General features: G+C 34.4%; 4 protein-coding genes across 4 annotated transcripts; all 4 read left to right on the forward strand.

The window, feature by feature from the left end:
• Positions 1-2,618: 2,618 nt before the first annotated feature.
• LOC139848920 (uncharacterized) lies at positions 2,619-4,215 on the forward strand. Its single transcript, XM_071838600.1, has 3 exons — positions 2,619-2,790; positions 2,961-3,765; positions 3,882-4,215. The coding sequence occupies exons 1-3, from the start codon at positions 2,619-2,621 to the stop codon at positions 4,213-4,215; spliced, it is 1,311 nt and encodes a 436-aa protein (XP_071694701.1).
• Positions 4,216-6,296: 2,081 nt separating this feature from the next.
• Positions 6,297-6,608, forward strand: LOC139848921 (uncharacterized). The gene has a single exon (XM_071838602.1). The coding sequence runs from the start codon at positions 6,297-6,299 to the stop codon at positions 6,606-6,608; it is 312 nt and encodes a 103-aa protein (XP_071694703.1).
• Positions 6,609-7,092: 484 nt separating this feature from the next.
• LOC139847510 (putative methylesterase 11, chloroplastic) lies at positions 7,093-10,414 on the forward strand. The gene is made up of 5 exons (XM_071837180.1): positions 7,093-7,471; positions 8,542-8,778; positions 9,040-9,183; positions 9,265-9,396; positions 9,848-10,414. The coding sequence occupies exons 1-5, from the start codon at positions 7,127-7,129 to the stop codon at positions 10,157-10,159; spliced, it is 1,170 nt and encodes a 389-aa protein (XP_071693281.1). The 5' UTR covers positions 7,093-7,126; the 3' UTR covers positions 10,160-10,414.
• Positions 10,415-11,802: 1,388 nt separating this feature from the next.
• LOC139847524 (uncharacterized) lies at positions 11,803-20,684 on the forward strand. The gene is made up of 10 exons (XM_071837205.1): positions 11,803-11,983; positions 12,066-12,195; positions 17,816-17,954; positions 18,034-18,246; positions 18,371-18,509; positions 19,212-19,362; positions 19,462-19,571; positions 19,664-19,761; positions 20,047-20,116; positions 20,252-20,684. Exons 1-10 carry the CDS (start codon positions 11,891-11,893, stop codon positions 20,345-20,347), a joined length of 1,239 nt encoding a protein of 412 aa, XP_071693306.1. The 5' UTR covers positions 11,803-11,890; the 3' UTR covers positions 20,348-20,684.
• Positions 20,685-27,262: the final 6,578 nt, after the last annotated feature.

The raw sequence follows: 27,262 nt of genomic DNA on the forward strand, positions 1-27,262 counted from the left end.
CTCTTCTATTCATAGTCATCAATAAAATGTAAAACAACATTATAATAAGTGAATTTGTAATTGATCGTTTTGTCATACAGCTATCGTATGTAATACGTTTTTGTTGCGATAAATTTTGTAATTAGTTAAATAGTATATAATATTTACAACATGAGGGTTTGTTCACCGATTGTGGTATTCGCGGGTCACGGACAATGCCAAAAAGTTAAATCATTGAAGGTTACACGAATAAGGAAAAAATTAATGTGGACGTGCTGCAAATATAAGTGTTCGTACCAGACGCGGAGCCAAAAATTCAAGATAAAGGAGGCTTGAATTATTTATATATCGTAACTTATAACAAAGGAACATGGTCACATCTTTTGAACAATAGTAAATATTGTATGTTACTGAATAAAAGAAGCAAAAATCATAACAATTACCGATTATTTTTTTCATATTACAGAGTATTTTTTTAACATTAAATCATCCCAAACTAATATAACTTGTACTAAAATTATGGATTAATAATAGTTAAACTTTGGTTGTTGAGGGTGGCGGAGCACCACCCTGTCCCCCCTGTCTCCGCCTGTCCCCCCTGTCTCCGCCATTGGTCCGTACCCATTACACACAAATGTCACTCATATACACAATTAATAACAACGTATAATGGATTGTTATATTTTATAAACGTAATATAAACACTTTAGGGAGGTGAGAGAAAATGAGGAGAGAGAAAGTGAGGAGTGAGGAGTTTGCAGGCTATGGCGGAGCTACAACGATGCGAACAAGGTACAACGGGCGACTACAGGATCGTTTAACAAGATTATTCGAATTCAATTGACTTCGTACATGTTTTTCAACTTCCCAAAATGTTGGAATGTTGAGGAACTGTGGAAATGTTTCACAACGTTCGGTGACTTAAGAGACATTTGTGTGGCGGGAAAAAGGCTAAAAAATGGGTGCAGGTTTGCGTTCGTGAGATTCGGTAATGTTAGATGTTCTAATCGTCTACTTGAAGAATTGGAAAAAATCTCGTTCAATGGCAATCCTATCAAGATATTCAAAGCCAAAGATAGAGAAGATGAGAACCATAATCAGATGTACCAGAAGAGAGTGTTCAGGAATGAAAATCAAAGTTACAATAATGCCTTCGTAGACAACCGGCGGTTCTGTGAAGTTGCACAAAATCAAAACCACCAACAAGACCTGAGGGATAAACTCAACTCCAAAAAAGAAGATCTGTGAACGAAGATTTCGAAAACTTTGAATCGAAGCAGGAGCTTAAGTATACTGGCCAAAGAACGGTCACTGCCAGAACGCAAAATCATAATCTAATGGGTAAATCCATTATATGCGAACTGAAAGGTGTAGACCTATTCTTGCAACTTGAAGAACTTTGCATGCAGAAGGTCTTAACAATGTTCAAATCAAATATTTAGGAGACCCATCAGTCCTTTTGATTTGTGATTCGCAAGAGGTAGCAAACAACTTGATCAATCATACAAGTCACTCCATTCACAAATGTTGTAGCGATATAAGAACCCTTGCTAATACTTATCGAGCTCCGGGAAGGTTAATATGGGTTAACATTAGTGGGGTCCCTGTTATTTGCTGGAATGAAGACACTTTCAAGTTAATTGCAGGATGGTGGGGCAGAATATTGGATATGGAGAATTGTAGTATTGAAGAAGGCAACCAAAATCTTCTTCATGGAAGAGTGTTAATTCATACCCGAAACAACACAGTCCAATATGATGGTTGGGTCAATATATTCGATTGAAATACAATATATTATGTAAGTATTAAGGAAGATATGAATAGAACAATACAATTTGATTTTGGTTCAATGAAAAAAAGCGAATGGAGCAATTCTGAAAAATTAGACTGACGAGTACGTGGATGACTCCTTTGAAGTCTCTAATGACGAAAACTTCTTTAACTTCGATCATAAAAATGAACAAGGAAACGCGGGGTTAGATGGAACTGCTGGAAGAGATCATAACCATAGCCAAAATGGAGAAAATCAGATTGAAGAAGATGAAAATTCAGGTAACGGAGGAAACTCCGGCAATCATACAGGTTACCGAGAAAATCCTATAACCGAAGACGAGGAGTCTGGGTGCTGCAGTGTCAATCATCAGTCTCGAGACAACAATTATGACGCGTGCATTGAAGAAAATGAAAACCCTACTCCCAAAAATCTAAGCGGGCAATTAGATGGGTCCCAAGGTACGGCGCCGTATAATAATGATGCTACTTTTAATGAAGAAAAATTGGACAGTCCAACATCACTTGGACAACTGCAAAGTGAACGAAACAAGTTGGGCCAGACTAGCCCATTGCCCAACAGCCCAAATTCGGGAAATAATAAAAAGGATCTAACTGGGCTGGAGTCTTCTAAATCTGCTAAATCTAAGATAATGGATCATGGTGAATTGGGCAAGCGAACCTCAAGACCCATTGACACATTATCTGATCCTATCAATGGGGCCAAGATCTGCAAATCCAAATCATCAACAAAAGTCAAGCCGCAAAAGAAACAATTGGGAGAAAAAAATGGCACAAGCACAAAAGGAAAACCTAAAAAAGATTGTTGTTGGACGGGGATTTAGAGCTGGAAGTCATCTTCAAGGATGATGAATATCAAGTACAATGCTAGGAAACCCAGAACAGAGAACAACCATATACGTTCCAATTGCACCTCCTGCGTGAATAACCTGAACCAAGCGTGCTCTTCTAACACAGAAACCCAGACTTCGAAGCAAAACAAGAGGCTAGATGAGGGTACAAGTAATATTAAAGATTTAGGTACTAATTCATATGCGTCAAAAAAATTTAATACTGATGGGGTGTACGAATTTGGTTGTCAGCTGGGTTTAAAATGGCAGAGGAAGCAACCTGCCAAGTAAGTTTGTTGTTTCCATTCCCTTTCAATATGTTTGTTTTAATGATTAAGATTTTATCATATAACATCATAGGGTTCGGAATCGGGAAGGAGAGTAAATTTGGGCCAACAAAAAGGTTAATTTTGAAAGAGAAACCAATTGTTTTAGCGTTACACAAAGCTAAACTTCACACAGTGAGTAATACGTGGATACACAATTTATGGGGTTCTGTGGATTGCGAATTCATTCAACGGGAGATGGTCGGGAAATCGGGGGGACAACTCCTAATTTGGGACATTAACTATTTTGAGGCAACTGATGTAATCTCTTTTGATTGTGTTCTTGGTATTCGAGGGAAATGGAAGAGCAATGGAGAATCTCTTAACGTTGTCAACGTCTATGGCCCCCATGATGACGTGAGAAAACAAAAATTATGGGATTCTCTAGCTAAACTAGTAGAGGATCTGGAAGAAGCTTGGGTGTTGTGCGGGGATTTTAATGAAGTCAGAAATCAAGCGGAGTGTTTCAATTGTAACTACATTGATAGTAGGGCAAAAAGGTTCAATGACTTCATCCTTTCAAACAATATGATAGATATCTCAATCGGAGGCAGGTTTTTTACACGTGTTAGTGACGATGGCACAAAATTCAGCAAATTAGACCGCTTTTTGGTCTCAGAAAAATTCCACGCTTCTTGGGGCATTTTGACAGCCATAGCCATGGAACGCACAAGTTCTGACCACTGCCCAATTGTACTAAAAAATGAGAATAAATATTTCGGGCCTAAACCTTTCAAAGTTTTTGACGTTTGGTTAGATGTAAATGGTACTGAGCAGGTCATTTCGGAGGCATGGAATAAGCCGGTTACGGTTGGTCATCGCAAAGACTGTGCATTCATGTATAAATTTAAAAAAATGTGAAAATGCACTCAGAGATTGGAGCAAGAAGAATTACGGGCAGCTGGACAATGACATAGAGTTGCTCAAACACAAAGCGACATCTCTGGAACTAAAGGTTGAGACAGTTGTACATCCACATCAGAGTTAGACGAATGGAAAAATGCGAGGAAAAATGGTTAGAATTGGAATCGTCTAAATCTAGAATGCTAAAGCAAAAGGCTAGGCTTAAATGGTGTCTTGAGGGAGATGAGAATTCGAGATTTTTTCATCCGGTTATACGTGATAAATACAACAGATGCAATATAAGAGGTTTGGACATTAACGGAAGCTGGAACGAAAATCCCAAGGATATCAAAGACGAAGCTTTCAACCACTTAAATTTTTTTTTCCAAGAACCTGATGCTATGCGGCCATCCTTGGAAGACCTTTTTTTACCCCAGTATTACTGAGAACGAGGTAGCACTCTTGGAGAGTCGTATTTTAGAAGATAAAATTCGAGAGGCTATAAATGATTGTGGGAGCACGAAAGCACCTGGACCGGATGACTTCAATATGCGGTTCTTCAAAAAAAATTGGGATATAGTAAAGTTTGATCTTACCGAGGCAATAAATTGGTTTTGAGAAAATGGAGAAATTTCGAAGGATGCAATGCATCTTTTGTTACTTTAGTGCCAAAAAAGGACTCGTTGGGTTTAAGTGATTACAGGCCGATAAGCTTAATTGGTAGTTATTACAAATTTTTGTCAAAAATTCTATCAAATCGATTACGAAAGGTCATTCCATCGTTAATTGGGTCGGAGCAAAGTGCATTCGTCAAAGGGCGTTTTATCTTAGACGGTGCGCTAATCGCAAATGAAACCATTGATTTTCTTGAAAACAATCGAAAAAAGGTATTGTGTTTAAAGTAGATTTTGAAAAGGCTTTTGATAGTCTCAATTGGAACTTCTTATCGGATGTGATGAAATGCATGGGGTTCGGGTGTAAATGGAGAAAATAGATCTCTACATGTCTTCAATCGGCTTCAATTTCCATCCTAGTTAATGGAAGCCCAACAAATGAGTTTTCACTTGGTAGAGGCGTGTGACAAGGGGATCCACTATCCCCGTTTCTTTTTATTTTGGCGGCCGAAGGTTTAAACATCCTCACAAAAGGGGCATTGGATAAAGGGCTAATTAAAGGGATAGAAGTAGGCACTGATAAGGTTATAGTTTCACACTTGCAATATGCGGATGACACTATATTATTCGGGGAATGGAGCCGTCTAAATGCCTTAAATCTAAGAAACCTTCTTAAGTGTTTTGAGTTAGCGTCGGGTTTGAAAGTTAATTTCAAAAAAGCTACATTTTCGGAGTTGGGGTTGCTCATGAGGAAGTTAGTCTTCTAGCTAACTACTTGAATTGCCAAGTGGGTAAATTCCCCTTCACTTATCTCGGTCTACCTATCGGTTTAAAAATGAACAAACTAAAAGATTGGCAACCGGTGATTGACAAATTCAACTCAAGACTTTCGGGGTGGAAAATGCGTTCGTTATCTTTTGGAGGAAGATTAGTGCTTATTAAATCGGTTCTATCTAGTCTCCCGTTGTACTTTTTTTCACTCTACCGTGCTCCGCCATGCGTACTTAAAACTCTCGAGTGTGTAAGAAAATCTTTCTTTTGGGCAGCTCGGGTTCGGGTTCAAAAATTTCATGGGTAAAATGGGAAAATACAATTAACACTTACGATAACGGGAGGGTTAAACATCGGGTCTTTAAAAAGCAAAAATCTCGTGCTTTTGGGAAAATGGTGGTGGAGGTTCAAAATCGAAACCAATTCTTTACGGGTTAGGGTCATTCGTAGTATTTATGGCTTATGCGGAAACCTAATGTTGGGGAGTGACTCCGGTCGCCCTCCAATATCCGGGACTTGGCATAATATTATTTCTATTGGCTCTGTGATTGACGAAATGCAAGTGCCCTTTAGAAGTTCATTCGTCAAATCCATTGGAGATGGCGGAGAGACTTCTTTTTGGCACGAGCATTGGGTCGGCGGGGACAAATTACACGTTCGTTTTCCTAGATTGTACAGGCTTGAAGAAAATAAAACTGCTTTGCTAAAGGACAAAGTTACTTTTGATGATGGTGGCATTACCTGCGCTTGGAATTGGTATCGGGAGCCAACTGGTAGAACGTCGAGTGAACTGGGAAATTTGATTAACCTGATCTCATCATTTTCGTGCAACAGAAATAGCAGGGACTCTTGGAAATGGAACTTATCTTCTAACAGGCTGTTTACCGTTAAAAAGCTATCCTCCCTTGTTGATGAACAGTTGCTTGGTCCACACGCTTCATCACACAGCTCTCTACGGAATAATCTAGTTCCTAAAAAGCTAGAGATCTTCGCGTGGAGGCTTAAAAAAAAGCGTATGCCCGTGCGGTTGGAACTTGATAAAAGAGGGATAGACTTACATACGGTTCGTTTCATGTGACGATGATACTGAGTCGGTGGATCATATCTTCATCTTCTGTAAGCATTCACGTGACATTTGGGAAATGGTAATTAAATGGTGGAATTTGGGAACCTATTCAACTTACGACATCTCGGATATTCTAAGTGATAGTGCCCCCACGACATCCTCAAGATTTGGAATCAAAGTTTGGCATGCTCTCAAATGGGTGGTTGCTTATTTGATATGGAGGAATCAGAACGACATGGTGTTCAAAGGTAAATCTTGGAGTTTTCCCGGTGCGTTAAACGAGATCCAAATTATTTCCTTCGAGTGGATTTCATCAAGAGCAAAGGGTAAGCATCTTGATTGGTTTACATGGCTCTCCAGCCCTTCGACATATCTCAGCAGCTCGTGATCTCTTCTTAGTTTTGTAGGTTGCTTCCTTCGCAACCGCTTTGTGTAATTATAGTCTTTTGGATTTTGTAGTTTTGTAATTGTTCGTGGTATGGTTTGGGTATTCCAACTTGAAGGTTGCTCAAGGCTGCTTACGTTTTTCGTGTACTTCGTTTCGTGGTAATGATATATTTTTTGCCTTTCAAAAAAAAAAAAAATAAAAAAAAAAATAATAATATAAATTACGATTATTAAAGCCTTCATATAAAAGGCTACTTCAACGGACTTACAACACAAAGTTAAAGTCAGTTTTGAGTTATAAACTTACTTAAATTAAATATTAAATAATATTAGATTTAAATAAAAAGTTTTTAAAAGGGTCCCCAGTTTAGTTTACTTTTATTTAACGTAGTTAAATGCGGCATCTAATCTTATTCTTACTCATAACCAGTTAGTTGTTCATCACCACTACCACCTTCTCAATCTCATAACTTACGTCACCTTTTTTGTATTACAAAAAAAAAAAAAACAAAAACAAAAATGGGAATATGTTTATCAAAAAAATCAACCAGAAGAACAAGATTCAACTCAAATCGCATTGCACATCAATCCAGTACAACTTCAATTAATCGATGGTCTCGTTTTCGATCATCATCTGTCAACAGTGATAACTTTGATGACGCTGTTATTCGCGGTCAAGCAATTGCAGCTGCTCTTCTTTATCAGCAACACCAGCAAAACGGCGACGTTTTGAATTTTGATCGATCGGTTTCTGTCCGACGTCATTCCGGTAGACCAAAAAGTCTGCAGAGTGTTTCTCGGAGTCCGAGTACTCAGCGTCGTAATTCGCTTATTGATCCTACGCAATTTTCTTTTAGTTATCAGGTATGTTATCTGTCTTCCGTTAATTAGTATTCAGAGTGTATAAATTTTCGCAAATGATGATGAATTTGGAGTTCAATGTATGTGTTTTGAGATATATTGATCGAAATTGGGGAAAAATGTTAATTAATAAATGTAGGTTGTTGACGAGTTGAGTTGCATATGATCGAGCTACTCGAGTTCGAATTCGTTTAGCTTGTTCAGCAACTTGAACATGATATATTCATTATGATAATATTCATATAATTAAACGAGCATCGTATTTAAGCTCGAACAACTCGAAAACAGTTATTAGCATTTATTTGAGTTCGAGAGTCCAGTGGCGGATCCAGGATTTTTTTCACCGGTAGGAAAAAAATTTTAAAACCGCAGCAATTTTTTTGGGCAAAAATGGAAGTTTTAAGGCAAATTTTGGAGGTTTTAGGGCAAAATTTGAAGGTTTGTAGGCAAAATTTGAAGATTTTGGGGTGGAGAATTTTGGGCAAAATTTGAAGGTTTTGGCGACTTGACTAACCTTAGAGCTTATAGTAAATTTCAGGCAGGATTTAAAATCCATGGAAATTTAATTTTACCATTTCCATGACGTCTCTATTTTATTTTAATTTTATTTAATTTTATTTTTTTAATTCTTTTTTATTCTTAAATTATAAATTTTCTACTTTTTGGTCGGAGGTCAACTCGGAAGCAATCTCTCTATCCGTCGAATATAGAGAGGGATGACTTTCCTTACTTTGAGAGTTTTACACTGGGTAGAGAAATGACTTGTCTTTACTCTCGGATAGAGGAAAGATTGTCTACATCTCACCTCCCTTATACACCACCTAGGTGGTATTGGATTTTGTTGTTGTTGTTGTTGAAGGTTTTGGCGGAAAAAAAAAATCCACCGGGGGTAAAGTCGACAAATCCAAAATTTTTACACTGAATCAGATCTTTAACAGCTCTAAATGCATGCTACGATGTAGTTAATTAGTTTGATGATGATATTTTAGATTGATTGCATCGTATTGGACTATAATTATAGGTTTCAGTTTATGATGTAATTCGTGAACTTATAATGTAAGTTTGTTTAACAGGAGCTAAATCATGATGAATTGGAGACTAGTCATATCGTTCTTGTTCATGGAGGTGGTTTTGGAGCTTGGTGTTGGTATAAAACAATTGCACTTTTACAAGAATGTAAATTTAAAGTAACTGCAATTGATTTAAGCGGCTGTGGAATCGATTTAGTTGATCCAAATAGCATCAAAAGTTTGTCACATTATGTGAAGCCACTTACAGATTTTCTTGAACACCTTACAGATGGAGAAAAGGTTATTTTTCTATCTATTGCATATTTCATTTGTTGTTGTTGTTTCGCGTTTAATTATAGAAGGTTTACAATATGAAGATTGGTTATATGCTTTATAAAACCTAAATGTGCTGCAGTTACTCATAATACACTTTCATTTTCTGTTTTGATACATTACTACTTTTGTGAAGCAGTGGTCTTGGAAAAATGCGGTTTTACTTTTTGATACTTCATCGAATCATTTTGGAAAAATATGGATTACGAATCATTGTTGATTTTGTAGGTAATTTTGGCTGGACATGATTTTGGTGGTGCTTGCATATCATATGCAATGGAGCTATACCCAACTAAAGTTGCGAAAGCTATCTTCATTGCTGCTTCAATGGTGAAAACAGGACAAAGTACTCTTGATATGTTCTTTAATAAGGTTTACCAAATTTAATATCGACGGAATTAGTATTTTCTTGAATGTTATTGGAGGTCGAATATGTTTATATTAATGTTACAGGAAAACACTAACGATCTAATGAGGCATGCTCAAAAGTTTTTGTATGCAAATGGGCACAATCAGCCTCCAACTGCTATAGATCTTGATAAATCGCTTTTGAAAGACCTTTTGTTCAACCAGAGTTCTCCAAAGGTATGAATTTCAGTTAGTATGATCGTAGTCCTGCTAATATGTAAATCTGTTACATCTATCTGGCTAGTTCGAAGTGGCAAAATGGGCAGGTTGGATAACTATTTTAATATGTTTGGGTTGAGATTTTTAATGCTGGTTGGGTTGTTGCTTCACAAACACTTTTTATCAATGTTAAATTAATTTTTAACAATAATTAATTCTGGTGTTATATATGATAACAAAAATAATATTATTATTACAATTAAAATTTAAACTTTAGATAAATCGTGTTATGAGATTTTATGCTTTATAATTACACTTTGAGCAACTTTCGACCCATTTGACTTGTCTGATACTAGTATAATTTAACAGCCTATTATGACCCACTCTAATGAGTCAAAATTGTCACTTTTACTGTAAGTACAAACACAGTTATTTAATAAACTATTGCATTCTTGGTTACAATCTGTAGGATGTGGCTTTAGCGTTGGTCTCAATGAGACCGATTCCCTTTTCACCTGTTCTTGAAAAGCTCTCGCTTTCTAAGTCAAACTACGGGTCAATCAGACGTTTTTATATAGAAACTGCGGAAGATAACGCCATACCAATCGCTCTCCAACAAATAATGATAGATGAAAGTCCACCTGTAAAGGTTTTTCGTCTCAAAGGTGCTGATCACTGTCCATTTTTCTCCAAGCCGCAGGCCCTACACAAGCTGCTAGTCGAGATTGCAAAAATTAATAAAACCGAACAACTTTTGCCCGATAGCAAAGATGACTTTTAGTTTTATTTTGTTTGAGGAATTGTGTACAAGCGTATACCAATCGAATTTGGTATGAACTGCAAAAAAGTAAGATAGTGGAGAGAGGTTTTGATCAAATGGAGGTTTTTTTTTGTTTAATGCAAGTTTTGAATGTGGTTTTAAATTGTTCATGTAAAATGTAAATTATAAGTTGAATTGAGTGCTTTGATTAGTTACATTTGGGAGACTCTGTTAGTTAACTACTTAAACAAGTGGACATAAAAAATGTTGATGCACCTTACTTCCATATGCTAGCAGGATTGTAATTGATTATTCAATCAAAATCAGTTTTTAATACAAATGCCCTTATGAAAATCAAAGTTAGGTAGTACCACCCAGATTCTTAAAAGACATCATTTTGATTTATCTCACCATCATCAATTCTAATAACTTTGCAGGAACTAATTAGTTTAAGTGTTTGAGATATGTTATTATGATGAAATAATTAGGTATAAGGTATTGATGGGCTTGATATTGTTTTTATTTATTTATTTTATTTATTTATTTATTTTTTTCAAAGATTTTTGATGTTGTCTACGATTAATTTGACGCTTTCTTGTGTTGTTGCACAATTGCAATTTCAGATTTGTTTGATGATGGTTTGGATTATTTTTATCATCCTTTCTATTTCTCAGTATCCAGTTACTTTTTTCCAATATAAAGGATTTAAGTTTACAAATTTTATTTAACTAATTCAAAAGTATAGATATATTCATTTTTAGTATCCACTTTACTTCTATAAGTTTGATATTAATATTATTCATAACAGTTTTGAGTTATAAATATAATATTTATGGAATGTTTAAGGGTAGCCTATATTTATCATTGTTCTATTATATCTAAATAGATAGATAGATATTGTTTAACTTCTTATTACGTGAATAAATAAGAGAATATAGTTTTTGATAACAACAACAACAAAACTTAATTTCACAAAAGTGGAATATGGGGAGTTAACACCTAGACAATTCTTCTCTTATCCTAGAACAAAGAGAAGTCATTTTTTCACCCAGAGTGAAATACTCAAAGAGTAGAGAAAGTCAACTCACTCAATGTTCTATGAATAAAGAGATTATTTTCGAATGAACCTCCAGCCAATAAGTAGGTTAAGGAACAAAGAAGTGTGAGACGCCATAAAAATAGTAAAATCAATTTTTCATGAATTTTAAACCTGTCGAAAGTTCAATTTAGCTCTAAGCGACAATCAAGTTTTTTGATAAGTGATATGCATATACTTAATTGGCTATTAAATGAAAGTAGAGGTGGTGAGTGGTTAAAATTTAAAAGAGCACTTCTACTTCTTACTTAATGGTTATTAAACGAAAATAGAGGTGCTTAGTACTTAGTAGTTACAAGAGCACTTCTATCTATTTCTGATATGAATACTTCAACACAATACACGTATACTTTTATCGTGGTAACATTATTTGTATTCAGATTCAGACTTTAGATTGTTGGACAAAATTCACAAAACATGCAAAAAAAAAAAAAAAAAAAAAAAAAAAAACGTAGAGGGACTTTCCGAAATTATGAAAAACTACAGGGATCGTTTATGTAACTTACACTTCATTTACCAGTAATTTAATATCTAGGGTTTTTGCTATATGCTATCGCTTGCCCCCAATTGCTATCGACTTCCCTAAAACATCGACGGTTTTCACGGTCGACGTAATAACTACTACCACCACCACTGCTACCAGAACCGGCGCAATAATGACGACCGTCGTACCTACGTCGGAAGAAGATCCGGTACTCACCGTCGTTCGTTTCACCGCTGATATGTCCTGGGCAGAAGCCGGTCCTGAGGTAACAACCCTAACAATTTGAGTTAACATCTTTTTAATTTCTATTTAATTTGTTAATTTTGTATTAAAATTTGTGCTCTTAGGTAGCTGAACCACAAGTGACTAGTTTATGTTTAGAAGCTCAGGAATTTGTAATTGGTGGTAGATGGTTGGATTTGGCTTCTCTTATGATTACTTCTGCTGATTTAGTGTTCTCTAAAGCTTCCAATAAAGGTAATTGTATACACTTATAAGTGTATATATTCTTAGGTTTTAATGTATTAATGTGTAATGTGTATATGTTACTAGACTGACTTTTGCTGTTGAAAACTTGAAATTACTAAGGTACATTATACGTATTTTGCTTTATACCATTGAGACACTTGTTGTTTACTAGCTTGATAATGTTAGGTTAAGATCAGATTAAACGTTTAACAAATTATCATTCAGTTTGCATACTATGTGATTTGAAATTTAACAACAGGAACGTATGTTGTACTGTACTTAAGACTAGTGACTAGCTTATGCTTTGAAGGCTGTTCTGATTTGCTCTACGGTCTATTGTTTGTCGGCCTGCTGCTCTGATTTTTAAGAATTAAAGGCAAATACATGAATACCACTATACCAGTTTAGGCCATCATATCACACTGCCATGAAACTTTGTAACATCTCTTCGTGTAGAGACTTTATCAAAATAAACACCGCTATTGAATTCTTTGCGGAAGATGTACTTTAGTTTAGTGTGTTATGATATGCGTGTGCAGTGTGCTCTATAGGTAGTTAAAAAATCAGGTACTATAATGTCAAATTTTAAGTTTCATAACGTATTGTTATTTACATTTCTTTTGGTCTTTCTTCTTTGTATTATATATATGAATATATTATACTAATGTATCATATTAATGAAATCTGTATTGGCATTCATTTTGCTTCTAAACTCACATATCACGTTTGCTTCTAAACTCAAGATAGCTTTGCTCCTCTTCTGAGAACAAAAAAGCAACTTTCTAACGTCTTTTTCCTCTCTCTCTGACTTGCTCCACCCCAAAAAAGCAAACAACCACCTCATACATTTTGAACACATTTTGCTCTTAGATCCGATCGAATTGGAAGTCGAAATCGTCATCATTATACTCGCAGCAATTTTCCGAACCTGAGAGTACAACTTTCGCCGACAAACCTCTCTCCACGCGCCGCCACGCGCTGCCTGTCAGGTCGCCGGAATAGTACTCCGGTCACCTTTTTTTTTTTTTTTTTTTTTTTTTTTTTTTTTTTTTTTTCAGGTTTTTTTGCAGGGAATATTACCGAGCTTGGAGCAAAAGTCCTTGCGAACCAGAAACCTCGCTAATTTGCTATCTGCTCTGCTACCTCTGTGCCGCCGGTAGCCGCCGGTTGCCGGAACTCCCTTGTTCTTACAAGGCCGTGTTTGTTTTCTCTGACCCTTAACTTTTCTGTTCTACTACCTTTTTGCACCTAACGGTGCTGTTTACACTTCTATTTGATTCTTCATTACATATAACTACTTATTATTTTTAGTTACAATTTTTTCCCATATACCTACTGTTTTTTTTTTTTTTTTTTTTTTTTTTTTTTTTTTTTTTAGCATTATTCTTTATTTATAATTTATAATATAGATTCCTTTAAAAAAAAAAATTTTGAGACCCCACTTACCCTGTATTTGTTTTTAACGGGTTAAGGGTACTACTTACCTTTGTTTGTAACTAGCTGCTTCGTTTGGTTAGAAGGTTAGTGGTTAAATAGCTTTGATTTTCAACCTGTAGGAATCCTGTTATTCCTGTTACTACTTATTACGGTATTTGTTTTTTTTTTTTTTTTTTTTTTTTTTTTTTTTTTGCACTCTTGCTATCGTTAGCGTTTTTGCTAGTTGTTTCTACTTTGTCTTTAGCAACTCTTTTCTACTTAGTGCGCTGTTTATAGGGTAAGATTAACTCGTCACATACGCATGGTTACTTGAGGTCATGTCCTATTAGTTTAGGGGCGGGTAGGTCTAGAGGGAGTAGAGATACTCGCGTTAGGATTAGAGTAGGTAGTTGGAATGTAGGAACTTTGACTAGCAAAGCCCGTGAACTTGTAAATACGCTACGTAAGAGTAAAGTGGACATATTGTGTGTTCAAGAGACCAGATGGAGGGGTGAAGAGGCGGTTGACGTGGACGACTACAGGTTGTGGTTCTCGGGTTCTAGAGTAGCTAGAAACGGGGTAGGGATCCTTATAGGACCCCTTTATAAGGATAATATTGTGGGTGTGGATAGGTGTAGCGATAGGATTATGTCGGTTAGGGTAGTTATCCAGGAGGAGACTTACATGGTCATTTGCGCTTACGCACCCCATGCTGGTTTAGGAGATGATGAAAAAGTTCGCTTTTGGGAAGCGTTAGATGAAGTTGTGAGGAGTTGCCCCGCCGACCATCGATTGGTTATTGGGGGAGACCTTAATGGTCATATAGGAACGATCTCGGACGGATATACGGGTGTCCATGGGGGCTTTGGGTACGGAGTTCGGAATGAAGAAGGACGATCTATTCTCGAATTCGCTGTTGCCCACGAACTGGTTGTTGCAAACTCCTTCTTTAGGAAGACGGAAGCACAACTAGCTACTTTCCACAGTGGGGGACATAGTACCCAGATTGACTATTTGCTGCTTCGCAAAGGGGACCTTAGAGCTTGCAGAGACTGTAGAGCCCTGACTACCTGGACTTGTTCCACCCAACACAGATTATTGGTCATGGACTTGGTGCTGCAGAGGCGGGTTACTAAAAGAGTGAGACCCGTCCAACCTAGGATCCTTTGGAAGAATCTGATTGAAGGGAAAGCCGAAACTTTTAAAACTTCAGTGTTGGAAAGAGTAGAGGCAGGAATGGATACCGTTACTCAAGTGGACGCAGATCAGATGTGGAATAGGATGGCATCTGCTATTAGGGATGTTGCCAAGGAAACCTTAGGTGTGGCAGTAGGGACATCGAGAGGACATAAGTCTAATAGAGAATCATGGTGGATTAGTGATGAGGTTCAAACCAAAATCGCACTTAAGCAACAGAGGTTTAAGGAACTCATTACATGCCGGGACGGGACACGTGAAGATAGAACTAGGGCAGAAGAGAGGTATAAAGAAGCCAACAGAGAAGCTAAGAAGGCCGTTGCCCGTGCAAAAGATAAAGCGTATGAAGACTTGTATAGGAAACTAGACTCCAAAGAAGGAGCAAATGATATTTACAGGATTGCAAAAGCTAGGGAGCGTAGGAGGAGGGATATAGATAACATCAAGTTTATCAAGGATGAAGCCGGTCAAACCTTAGTGAAGGAAGAAGAAATTAGGAAAAGATGGGAAGGGTATTTCTCAACTCTTTTCGTGGGTGAAGGACCTGGGCGCCAAGAAGTGCCGCAGGACTTGGGAATAGGACAATTCCGGAACAACAGTTTCTGTAGGAGAATCAGGAAGGAAGAAGTAAGTTCGGCACTACGAAAGATGGGTAGAAACAAAGCTGTAGGACCAGACCAGATCCCAATAGAGGCGTGGCGGTGCCTGGGCGAGGATGGTGTCAGGTGGTTGACGTGTCTTTTCAATAAGACGCTTAGAAGTTATAAAATGCCTACGGAATGGAGACTCAGCGAGATTATCCCTATTTACAAAAATAAAGGGGATGCCCAAATCTGCGGTAATTATAGAGGCATAAAATTACTTAGTCATACTATGAAGCTTTGGGAGAGAGTGATTGAGACTAGACTTCGACGCGAGACTACGGTTTCAGAAAACCAATTTGGTTTCATGCCAGGGCGCTCTTCGATGGAGGCAATTCATATTTTAAGAAGCGTTATGGAGAAGTATAGGGAGAAACAAAAGGGCCTAGAGATGGTCTTCTTAGACTTAGAAAAGGCCTATGATAGCGTACCGCGAAAGCTGATTTGGAAGACACTTAATGTTAGGGGTATCCCAAGTAGATATATTAGAGCTATTATGGATATGTATGATGGGGCGAAGTCCTGTGTCAGGACGCCTGTGGGAAACACAGAGTATTTCCCGATAGAAGTAGGCTTGCACCAGGGATCGGCCCTTAGTCCTTTCCTTTTCGCTTTGATTCTCGACGAGCTGTCTCGAGGAATACAAGAGAACATCCCTTGGTGTCTGATTTTTGCCGATGATATCGTGCTTGTATCAGAATCAAATGAGGAGCTTAACAGAAGACTAGAACAATGGAGGGAGGCCTTAGAACAAAATGGGTTACGGATCAGCAGACAAAAGACAGAATATCTTAGGTGCGAATTCGGTAGGACTGAGGATGAATTAAATGGTGGAGGGATTATCAACATTGGGGACCAGATCTTGCACCCACAAGAGTCGTTTAGATATCTAGGTTCGGTCCTCCACAAATCGGGGAGGATAGACGAAGACGTGACTCATCGTATTAAGGTAGGTTGGTTGAAGTGGAGAGCGGCGAAAGGGGTCTTGTGCGACAAGAAGATCCCACTCAAATTAAAAGGGAAATTCTTTAAAGTAGCTATTAGACCTGCCATGTTGTACGGATCAGAATGTTGGCCAATGACGAAGGCCCAAGAGAGAAGGATGGAAGTAGCAGAAATGAGGATGCTTAGGTGGACGTGTGGTAAAACCATGTTAGATAGGATCCCAAATGGTGTGTTTAGGGAAAACCTTGGAGTCTGTAGCATCATCGACAAGCTAAGGGAAGAACGGCTTCGATGGTTTGGGCATGTGATGAGGCGACCTCGTATTGCCCCGGTAAGGAGAGTCGAGGCACTCACGGTCGATGGCGTAAGGAGAAGGGGTAGACCTACACGTAGGTGGATGGATAGACTTAGGCTCGACATGAGGGAGCTTTCGCTGACTGAGGACATGACTTCTGATAGGGGTGCGTGGAGGGCTAGAATTAGAATAGTCGAGTAGGGTTACGTCCTATTATGTTATTTTTTATTTTTAATAGTATTTCTCATTAGGTTTCTTACTTTTGCTTTTTTTTTGCTTTTTATTACTTTTTTTATTATTATTATTACTATATTTATTATTATTATTATTATCTCTATATTATTATTGTTAGTTTTTATTATTATTATTATTTTTATTATTATTATTTTTATTATTACTATTATTTTTATTATTATTATTATTATTATTATTATTATTATTATTATTATTATTATTATTATTATTACTATTACTATTAGTATTATTTTTATTATTGTTACTACTACTATAATACTCTTTGTATTACTAGTACTGGTACTATTACGACTACTACTATTACTTTTATTATTATTATTTTTATTATTATTATTATTATTATTATTATTATTATTATTATTATTACTATTATTGTATTATGGGTGTGTTAATATTAATTATTATTAATATTATTTGTGGTATTAATATTATTACTATTGCTTTTAACTATTTTTTACTAACACTAGTACTAGTATTAGTATTTTTATTTTTTAGCCGCTTAGAGCCTAAATTGATTTTCAGGGAGACTTTTAAACCCATGAAATTTTGATTCTATCATTTTCATGGCGTCTCAATATATATATATATATATATATATATATATATATATATTTTTTTTTTTTTTTTTTTTTTTTTTTTTACTATTTTTATAAATAAATAAAAAAAAGGCCGGAGGTCCACTCGGAAGCAATCTCTTTATCCGCCGAATAAAGAGAGGGATGACTTTCTCTACTTTTCTGGGTGGAGAAATGACTTGTTTTTTATTCTCGGATAAGGGAAGGATTGTCTACATCTCACCTCCCCCATACACCACTCAAGTGGTATTGGGTACTGTTGCTGTTGTTGTTGTTGTATTGGCATTCATTTGTTCTTACGTTAGACCTTGAGTGTATCTTCACGGTTATCTGCAATCTTGTCAAGAAACCTGAAAGCCTTGATGAAGTGTTAGAGATGGCAAAGCTTTTATCCACAAAAATTGTTCAAAAACCAAATGATAAGCCTGCGCTACGATTGAAAATGTAAGTTTTGGGACATTATTATAAGTTATAACCATTAGCATCATGAATTTTTCATCATGTCTCAGTTTTATCTTTTCAGCCTGTTCAATCTGTACAACCTTTTGGAGAACCCTTACTGTCGGTTTTATGTTTACATGAATGCTCTTAAACTGGCGTTGAGTGGAAAGGTCATAGAACATGTTATACCATCTTTTAAAAAGATAGACAGTTTCTTGAAAGAATGGGATCTAGGTGTGCAGGATCAAAGATATCTTTTCTTGGCCATCGCTAATATATTGAAAGAACATAAGAGGTATGATGGATACGTATACAACGTTTTAATATCTTCTGTTTGTTTGTTTGGCCTTTTTGTTCTAATAATCCAATCAATTCACTAAACCACGCATCTCTTGTGTGGCTCCTTGTTGACATGTCAGCGATCCTAAGGAAACCCTTAAGTTCTTAACAAAGTATTTGGCAACATTTTCTGGTGAGGATACAGATGTTATGGAGGAGGCTAAAGAAGCAGCTGCTAACACTATCATTGAATTTATCAAAGCATCTGACATGTTTCAGGTATACTTGTTTTTAATTGAACGCAATATGAGGTTTGATATAGTGATGTTTGAGACTTCATTAAAGCAATGCGTTGTGCGCCATGAAACATATGTATTAATCACATGCAGAATAAGTACTAAATATAGGTTATCGTGTATGAAATCTAAGCTGTTAGTGACATACAAGATTTTTTTATTTTAAGTTACATGCTGATGTTTTCTAAAAGAGGCAAATTGCACTAGAAGTTTTTGTTCATAAAATCACCATACTTTTGTTTCCTACTTCTTTTCCAGTCTACCTATTTGCCCACTAGTACAATATATTGATGAAATTGTTTGTGATCCACATGTTTTTTTTTTCTTTTGTTGACGTGTTGCGTTAAGGGACATTTTTGGCATTTGATCGAATTATCAACTTTATAATTCTGTAATTCTATCAATAACGTCACAAACACGTTCAAATTGGGGCATATAACATGCTTAACTTGATGAAGCAACATAATGGAGTTCATAAGGCCACATCTAGCTAAATTATCTAAACCAACATAAGTTCATGCCACACCACTCACCTGGGAGAGTAACTGCAAGCTATTGACATGGATACAACTTTTTGAAAATGCTTTGCTGTTAGGGAAATTATCTCATTTTGGGTGAATTTGGTCTACTGATTCTTTCTCGAAACGTGAACTAAAGCTAATCATCTCATTCTTAAACATGGCAGAACGATTTGCTTGATATGCCGGCTGTAGCACAATTGGAAAACGACACCAAATATGCATTAGTGTATCAGCTCCTGAAGATATTTCAGACTCAGAGGCTAGACGCTTACATAAGTTTCTACACAGATAATTCATCATTACTGAAAGACTATGGTAATTATCATCCATCATAACATATGAGTTTTAGATTAGATTAATCCGTCTTCCAAATTATGATGTTTATAACTCTATTCTTTTTGCTATATGGTGTAGGTCTTGTACACGAAGAATGTATAGCTAAGATGAGGTTGATGTCGTTAGTGAATCTTGCTTCTGATGAATCTGGCCAAATTTCATATTCTTTGATCAAGGATACCCTTCAGGTAAATACAATTTACTCATATACCACACTTCACCTACAAGCACCACCAAAAACCCCGTTTCGTTAAACACTTCATGGTTGCGTTTCTTGCAGATAGAGGATGTCGAGGTGGAACCATGGGTGGTAAAGGCTATTACTGCTAAACTGATCGATTGTAAAATTGACCAAATGAATCAAGTCATCAGAGTGAGGTGTGTAGCAACTTTATGTGGTTTCTAGTTCAGTAGTTTCCGTCTAGAAGTGGAAAAATGGTCAGGGTGGGTAACGGGTTAAAAACAGGTGTTAATTGGTACTGGTCAGGTTGGGTTGACCCAAAACAGTTTATATCTGCTTATGGTAACTATTTATTAATAATGATTTTGAAAAATGTATAATTTTAATAAGGATCTAGCTTTCATATATGTGCAAGTCATCTTAATGAAAATTAGATTATTAATCGTTACTGTTAGGACTGATATTATTTTACGTTTGTTTAGTCACTGCGTTGAGCGAGTTTTTGGGCCACCACAGTGGCTAGGTTTACGAGAAAAGCTGGTAACATGGAGGGTAAATTTTCTATTTTATTTTATTTCATTTTTTATATATTATATATTATTTATTATTTATCAGCCTCATGTAACTTCATATAATAAGCATCATTTTCTGTTTTATATATGTTTATTATCATCTGTAATTTTCCAGGGTAACATTGCAAATGTTATAACTACCATTCAAGCAAACAAGGTCACCGAAGAAGGAACTCAGGCACAGGCAATTCAAGGTTTAGCGGTACGATAGATATTGGTTCGTATTGTCAGCCATCATATTCGTCAGCCAGTGAGATATTTCGGTGTCGGTGTCGGTGTCAAGCACACGGTCTTGTTCTTGTTGCTATACACACACTTCGGAAGTTTTGTTTGCATCAAGTCATTTGAGTCCTAGGTTTTACAATCTTCGGGATTAAATTTGTAGCACCCAGGTTTTATATTATATGTGCTTATGAATTATAATATTTCATTTTTAACCTTACCCCCAACCCTTATAACCTCAAGATATGCGAGGACTGAACCAACACTGGAGTTTTGTTCTGGGATGATTTCTCGGTTTTGGTTCGTTAGAACGCACCGAGTTACTGTATATGTGTCACTAACCTAACAAACAAAACATCTCGTAGACTTGTACTGTTGACTTGAAGGTTGATTGCAATCAGGTTTTCAAACATCAAGACTTTGTCAAAGATCAAGAACCTGAAGCCAAGAGTGATTGCGTTTGATAAAACAGACTAATTAAGTGTGTAAATGCTTTAAACATCTGAATACTTTAAAGGTTCCAATTGAATTCAACCTTTTACATGATTATATCTTAAAAAAGGAGGTTTGATAACTCTTGTAGATGTATATAATATAATTTATAATTTATTTAAATAATATATCAAAGGAAAATTAAGGTACTGAATAGTTTAGAAATTAATTAAACTCTCAATGGTTTGGTACATATTTCGTGTCATTAAGCGTCACCTGCCATTTATTGTTCATTCGTGAGTTATAAACAAACGTACTGAAGATATGATATATATGATGGTTTAACAGAGGGGGGGGATATAACTTTGGCTCGAGAGTTATAACTTTGGCTTTTGATTAGGATTTTGTTTGTTCATGTTTTGGTTCAAGTCTAGCTCCTTTTTTGTTTGTGTTTTCTTTCTTTTAGTTAGCCCACGACATAGTTCGGTTTGAGTTAGTGTGTAGGGTCATCTCGATCAGGTTTGTTTTCTACCATTGAGCATTATGTTGTGGCGTTCCTTTGTATCTCGGTTTTCTTGTCTCTTATTGGAGATTAAGATGTATATATAGTTTTTGTTTTTTTGCCAAAAAAAAAAAAAAAAAAAAAGGGTGATTTATTGATATACGCTTGTACTCATCTGCATGTTCAAAACTCATCTGAAGAACTAGAATAACATTAATCTCTTGGAAAGGCCCAAAGCTAGTTATAATAGATATCTAAGATTCAAGAAGGCATACCTAATTTCATTGTCCAAAACAAGAAACTCATATTCTAAATTCAAAACATCAAAAAAAGGAATAACACAATCATATGGTACATTGAAAAATCAACAAATAGAAGTTCTTGGAAGCCATTAAAATGCCTTCTGTTAACCACCTTCTTCCTCTTCACATTCATATTCATTTCCATCGTCGGTTAATATTAAATTTTAACTCATCAGACAACTCACACTCCTTGCATTACCCAACCATCAAGATAGTTTGCTTTTTAGAATGTGAAAGGCCCAAAGAGATCTCCAAATATGTAACAACCCTGCTTTTTCGATTCAATATTTTTACCATTCGACGTTGGAATTCTAAAACTTGACATATTAAAATTATTCATGAGTCATTTAGAATATATATATATATATATATATAGTGGTAGGATCAAGAGGGAAGTAAATAATCGGGGGGAAGCAATTTTTTTTTTTTCGTTTTTAGAAAAAACTTTATTCACGAATATTATAGATTGGATGAAAATAAGAACATTTAGAAAAGACACTTCGTGATGAATGTTATTATTTTGGCGGAAAAACGCTCGAAGAAGTAATATATATAACAATTATCGTGTTTTTCGAGCGTATGTTGAGGTTTTAGACATTAGGGTTTAGATATTAGGGTTTAGATATTAGGGTTTATAGGATTTAGATATTAGGGTTTAGAAATTTAGGGTTTAGGGTTTAGATTTAGGATTTAGATTGAGTTTTTAACACGAACGGTTTAGAGTTTAGGGTTTAGGGTTTGGTGTTTTGGGTTTATTTCACAAAACATGAAAAAAAAACATGAACAATAGTAAATCGGGCTAAATTTTACTTCACAAAACATGAAAAAAAAAACGTTAACATTCTTCACGAACAATATTATCTTGAATGTTATTTTTGTCGATCGTTTTCCCGCCAAAATAATAACATTCATCAAGAAGTGTCTTTTCTAAATGTTCTTATTTTCATCCAATCTATAATGTTCGTGAACAAAGTTTTTTCAAAAAACGAAAAAAAACAAAATTGCTTCCCCCCGATGTTTTTTTTTCATTTTTTGAAAAAACTTTGTTCACGAACATTATAGATTGGATGAAAATATGAACATTTAGTAGAGAAACCTTGTGATAAATGTTTTTATTTTGGCGGGAAAACGCTCGAAGAAGTAATATATTACAATTATCGTGTTTTTCGAGCGTATGTTGAGGTTTTAGATATTAGGGTTTAGATATTAGGATTTATAGGGTTTAGATATTAGGGTTTAGAAATTTAGGGTTTAGGGTTTAGATTTAGGGTTTAGATTTAGGATTTAAATTGAGTTTTTAACACGAACGGTTTAGAGTTTAGGGTTTAGGGTTTAGGGTTTAGGGTTTGGTGTTTTGAATTTATGGAATAAACCCAAAACACCAAACCCTAAACTCTAAACCCTAAACCCTAAACTCTAAATCGGGCTAAATTTTACTTCACAAAATATAAAGAAAAAAAAAAGCGTTCGCATTGTTCACGAACAATATTATCTTGAATGTTATTTTTGTCGATCGTTTTTCCGCCTAAATAATAACATTCATCGCGAAGTGTCTTTTCTAAATGTTCATATTTTCGTTTGATATTGATGCCGGAAAAAAAATTCAAAAAAAAAACGAAAAATAAAAAATTTTGCTTCCCCCCAATTGGTTACTTCCCCATTGATCCTGCCCCTATATATATATATATATATATATATATATATATATATATATATATAGTGGTAGGATCAAGGGGGAAGTAACCAATCGGGAGGAAGCAATTTTTTTTCGTTTTTTAAAAAAACTTTGTTCACGAACATTATAGATTGGATGAAAATATGAACATTTAATAAAGACACTTTGTGATAAATGTTTTTATTTTGGCGGGAAAATGCTCGAAGAAGTAATATATAACAATTATCGTGTTTTTCGAGCGTATGTTGAGGTTTTAGATATTAGGGTTTAGCTATTAGCGTTTAGATATTAGGGTTTATATGTAGTGACCCGAACTTTTCAATGATTATTCCATGATTATATATTAAATGAAAACTATGTTTGCATGATTAAATGTTTCCAACATGTTAAGCAATCAAACTTGTTAAGACTTGGTTATTTGAAATGAGTTTCATGTAGACAATTGACCACCCAAGTTGACCGGCGATTCACGAACGTTAAAACTTGTAAAAATGACATGATGATATATATATGGACATATATATGGTTAACATGAGATTATGATAAGTAAGTATCTCACTAAGTATAGATATACATAAAAAATGAGAATATTGAATTATGAAGCTCGAAACGATATACATAACGATTATCGTTATAACAACGTCTTACTAAATACATATGTATTATATTAAGATATTGATATACTATATTTAACATGATAAAATGATAATTAAGTATATCATTGAGTGTATTAACAATGAACTATACAAGTAAGATGAGACTACTAACTTAAGGATTTCGAAACTATATATATATATATATATATATATATATATATATATATATATAACGATTATCGTTGTAATAGTATTTTAGCATATATATATGATGTTAAGATATATTCATACACCATGTTATCATGTTAACATAACAATTTAACATGTCATTTAAGTATAATAACAATGAATTAATTACATCTAACAAGATCGTTAACTTAAAGGTTTCAAAACAACACTTACATGTAACGACTAACGATGACTTAACGACTCAGTTAAAATGTATATGCATGTAGTGTATTTAGATGTATTAGTACACTTTTGAAAGACCTCAAGACACATATCAAAGTACTTCTACTTAACAAAAATGCTTACAATTACATCCTCATTCAATACTCGTACAATACACAGCTTCTAGATGTATTTACTATTGGTATATACACTTCAATGATCAGCTCTTAGCAGCCCTTGTGAGTCACCTAAATATGTAGGAACCATCATTTGGCAACTAGCATGAAATATCTCACAAAATTACAAAAAATATTATAAATCATTCATGAATTATTTACAAAAAAAAAAAAAAACAAACTTACACATCCTTTATATCTAATCCATATACCAATGACCAAAAACACCTACAAACACTTTCATTCTTCAATTTTCTTCATCTAATTGATCTCTCTCAAGTTCTATCTTCAAGTTCTAAGTGTTCTTCATAAATTCTATAAGTTCTAGTTTCATAAAATCAAGAATACTTTCAAGTTTACAAGTCTACTTCCAAGCTTTCTAATCCATTCCAAGTAATCATCTAAGATCAAGAAACCTCTGTTATTTACAGTAGGTTATCATTCTAATTCAAGTAATATTCATGTTCAAACTTTGATTCGAAATCTATAACTATAAACTATCTTAATTCGAGTAAAAATCTTACTTGAACTTGTTTTTGTGTCATGATTCTACTTCAAGAACTTTCAAGCCATCCAAGATCCTTTGAAGCTAGATCAACTTTTGTTACTTCCAGTAGGTTTACCTACTAAACTTAAGGTAGTAATGATGTTCATAACATCATTCGATTTTTATATATATATATATATATATATATATATATATATATATATATATATATATATATATATATATATATATATATATATATATATATATATATATATATATATAACTATCTTATTCGAAGATTTAAACTTGTAATCACTAGAACATAGTTTAGTTAATTCTAAACTTGTTCGCAAACAAAGTTAATCCTTCTAACATAACTTTTAAAATCAATTAAACACATGTTCTATATCTATATGATATGCTAACTTAATGATTTAAAACCTGGAAACACAAAGAACACCGTAAAACCGGACATACCCCGTCGTAGTGAAACCGGGGGCTGTTTTGGGTTAGAAAAATAAAAACTATCTTAAACTTTGAATTGGAAGTTTATTTTCTGGAAAAATTATATTTCATATGAATATGATACTATATCCAAAAATCATGGTTAAACACAAAGTTTAAGTATATTTTCCAAAATGGTCATCAAGATGTCGTTTTTTCGACGGAAATGACTACCTCTTTAAAAAATGACTTGTAACCTGTATTTCCGACTATAAACTTATACTTTTTCTGTTTAGTTTCATAAATTTCAGTTCATTATGAAACCATAGCAACTTGAATCACTCAAAACGGATTTGAAACGAAGAAATGACGGGTAAAAACAAAATTGGATAAATTTGCTAGTTTTAGCTACGAAAATTTTGTAACAAATCTTGACTAGCCATAACTTAACTAACTTATATTGTATTATACATGTATTCTAACATATATTATGTAATCTTGGAATACCATAGACATGTATATAATGTTTTGACATATCATATCGACCCATATATATATATTATTTGGAACAACCATAGACACTCTATATGCAGTAATGCTTGAGCTAGCTATACAGGGTTGAGGTTGATTCAAAAATAATATATATACTTTGAGTTGTGATCTAGCCTGAGACTTGTATACACTGGGTCGTGGATTGATTCGAGATAATATATATTGATTTATTTCTGTACATCTAACTGTGGACAACTAGTTGTAGATTACTAACGTTGGACTGCTAACGTAATAAACTTAAATCATTAAAAGGTAATAAAAAATGTTGTGAATATATTTCGATCATACTTTGATATATATGTATATATTTGTTATAGGTTCGTGAATCGATCCGTGGCCAAGTCTTAAATTTTCGACGAAGTAAAAATCTGTGAAAGTGAGTTATAGTCCCATTTTTAAAATCTAATATTTTTGGGATGAGAATACATGCAGTTTTATAAATGTTTTACAAAATAGACACAAGTATGCGAAACTACATTCTATGGTTGGATTATTAAACCGAATATCGCCCTTCAAGTCTGGTAACCTAAGAATTAGGGAAATGGCCCCTAATTGACGCGAATCCTAAAGTTAGATCTATTGGGCCTAACATGTGATGACCCGAGAATTTCTGACCAAATTTAAACATTAATCTTTATATGTTTCCGACACGATAAGCAAAGTCTGTAATGTTGAAATCTATATTCATGTAATCAATTACCCTTTTGACTATCCTCGACGATTCACGAACTTTTAACTGTAAACAGAAATATATGTATAAATAACCATATATGTAAATAGTTATATATAATAAACTAAATATATTAATGTACTAGTATGTGATTTAGTTATTATGAACAATAACTTAAAATGATTGAAACTTATTATTTTGAATATAGAGAGTAGATTGAATATACATAAATTATCAATGATAACAAAGTAATTAAATGTCATACTCATATATTATTTGTTTCAATATATATAATTAATATAATTAATTACTTAATACTTAAAACATAATTGTATATATGGTAGTATATATATATAAATGAATTTTACTCATAATTGGTAATTGTATGAATATAATTGTTGTGGTAGTATTAGTATTACTTTTATTATTACTACTTTCATTAAAATCAATATTAGTAATATTAATAAATATTAAATATTAAAATTTTAATAAATTTAATGTTATGATTATCAAAATAAAACATTTCATAAAACTAATATTTTTATCGTTTGATTATTATTAGTATTATTACTATTAATTATTATTAATATACATAATAATTATTATTATGATGAGTGATATTATTATCATTATTGTTATCCTATTATTATTAATATCATTATATTATTATTAATA

The sequence above is a fragment of the Rutidosis leptorrhynchoides genome, chromosome 5, assembly GCF_046630445.1.
Source record: "Rutidosis leptorrhynchoides isolate AG116_Rl617_1_P2 chromosome 5, CSIRO_AGI_Rlap_v1, whole genome shotgun sequence".
NCBI lineage: Eukaryota > Viridiplantae > Streptophyta > Magnoliopsida > Asterales > Asteraceae > Rutidosis > Rutidosis leptorrhynchoides.

Bases quoted from the DNA above. Each gene is read 5' to 3' on its own strand.
- LOC139848920 (XM_071838600.1), top strand. From the start codon at position 2,619: ATGAATATCAAGTACAATGCTAGGAAACCCAGAACAGAGAACAACCAT. The intron at 2,791-2,960 runs GTACTAATTCAT...ATAACATCATAG, and splicing joins AAGTAATATTAAAGATTTAG to GGTTCGGAATCGGGAAGGAG. The intron at 3,766-3,881 runs GTATAAATTTAA...CTGGAACTAAAG, and splicing joins CGCAAAGACTGTGCATTCAT to GTTGAGACAGTTGTACATCC.
- LOC139848921 (XM_071838602.1), top strand. From the start codon at position 6,297: ATGGTAATTAAATGGTGGAATTTGGGAACCTATTCAACTTACGACATC.
- LOC139847510 (XM_071837180.1), top strand. From the start codon at position 7,127: ATGGGAATATGTTTATCAAAAAAATCAACCAGAAGAACAAGATTCAAC. The intron at 7,472-8,541 runs GTATGTTATCTG...TTTGTTTAACAG, and splicing joins AATTTTCTTTTAGTTATCAG to GAGCTAAATCATGATGAATT. The intron at 9,184-9,264 runs GTTTACCAAATT...TTAATGTTACAG, and splicing joins TTGATATGTTCTTTAATAAG to GAAAACACTAACGATCTAAT.
- LOC139847524 (XM_071837205.1), top strand. From the start codon at position 11,891: ATGACGACCGTCGTACCTACGTCGGAAGAAGATCCGGTACTCACCGTC. The intron at 11,984-12,065 runs GTAACAACCCTA...TTGTGCTCTTAG, and splicing joins GGGCAGAAGCCGGTCCTGAG to GTAGCTGAACCACAAGTGAC. The intron at 18,247-18,370 runs GTATGATGGATA...TTGACATGTCAG, and splicing joins ATATTGAAAGAACATAAGAG to CGATCCTAAGGAAACCCTTA.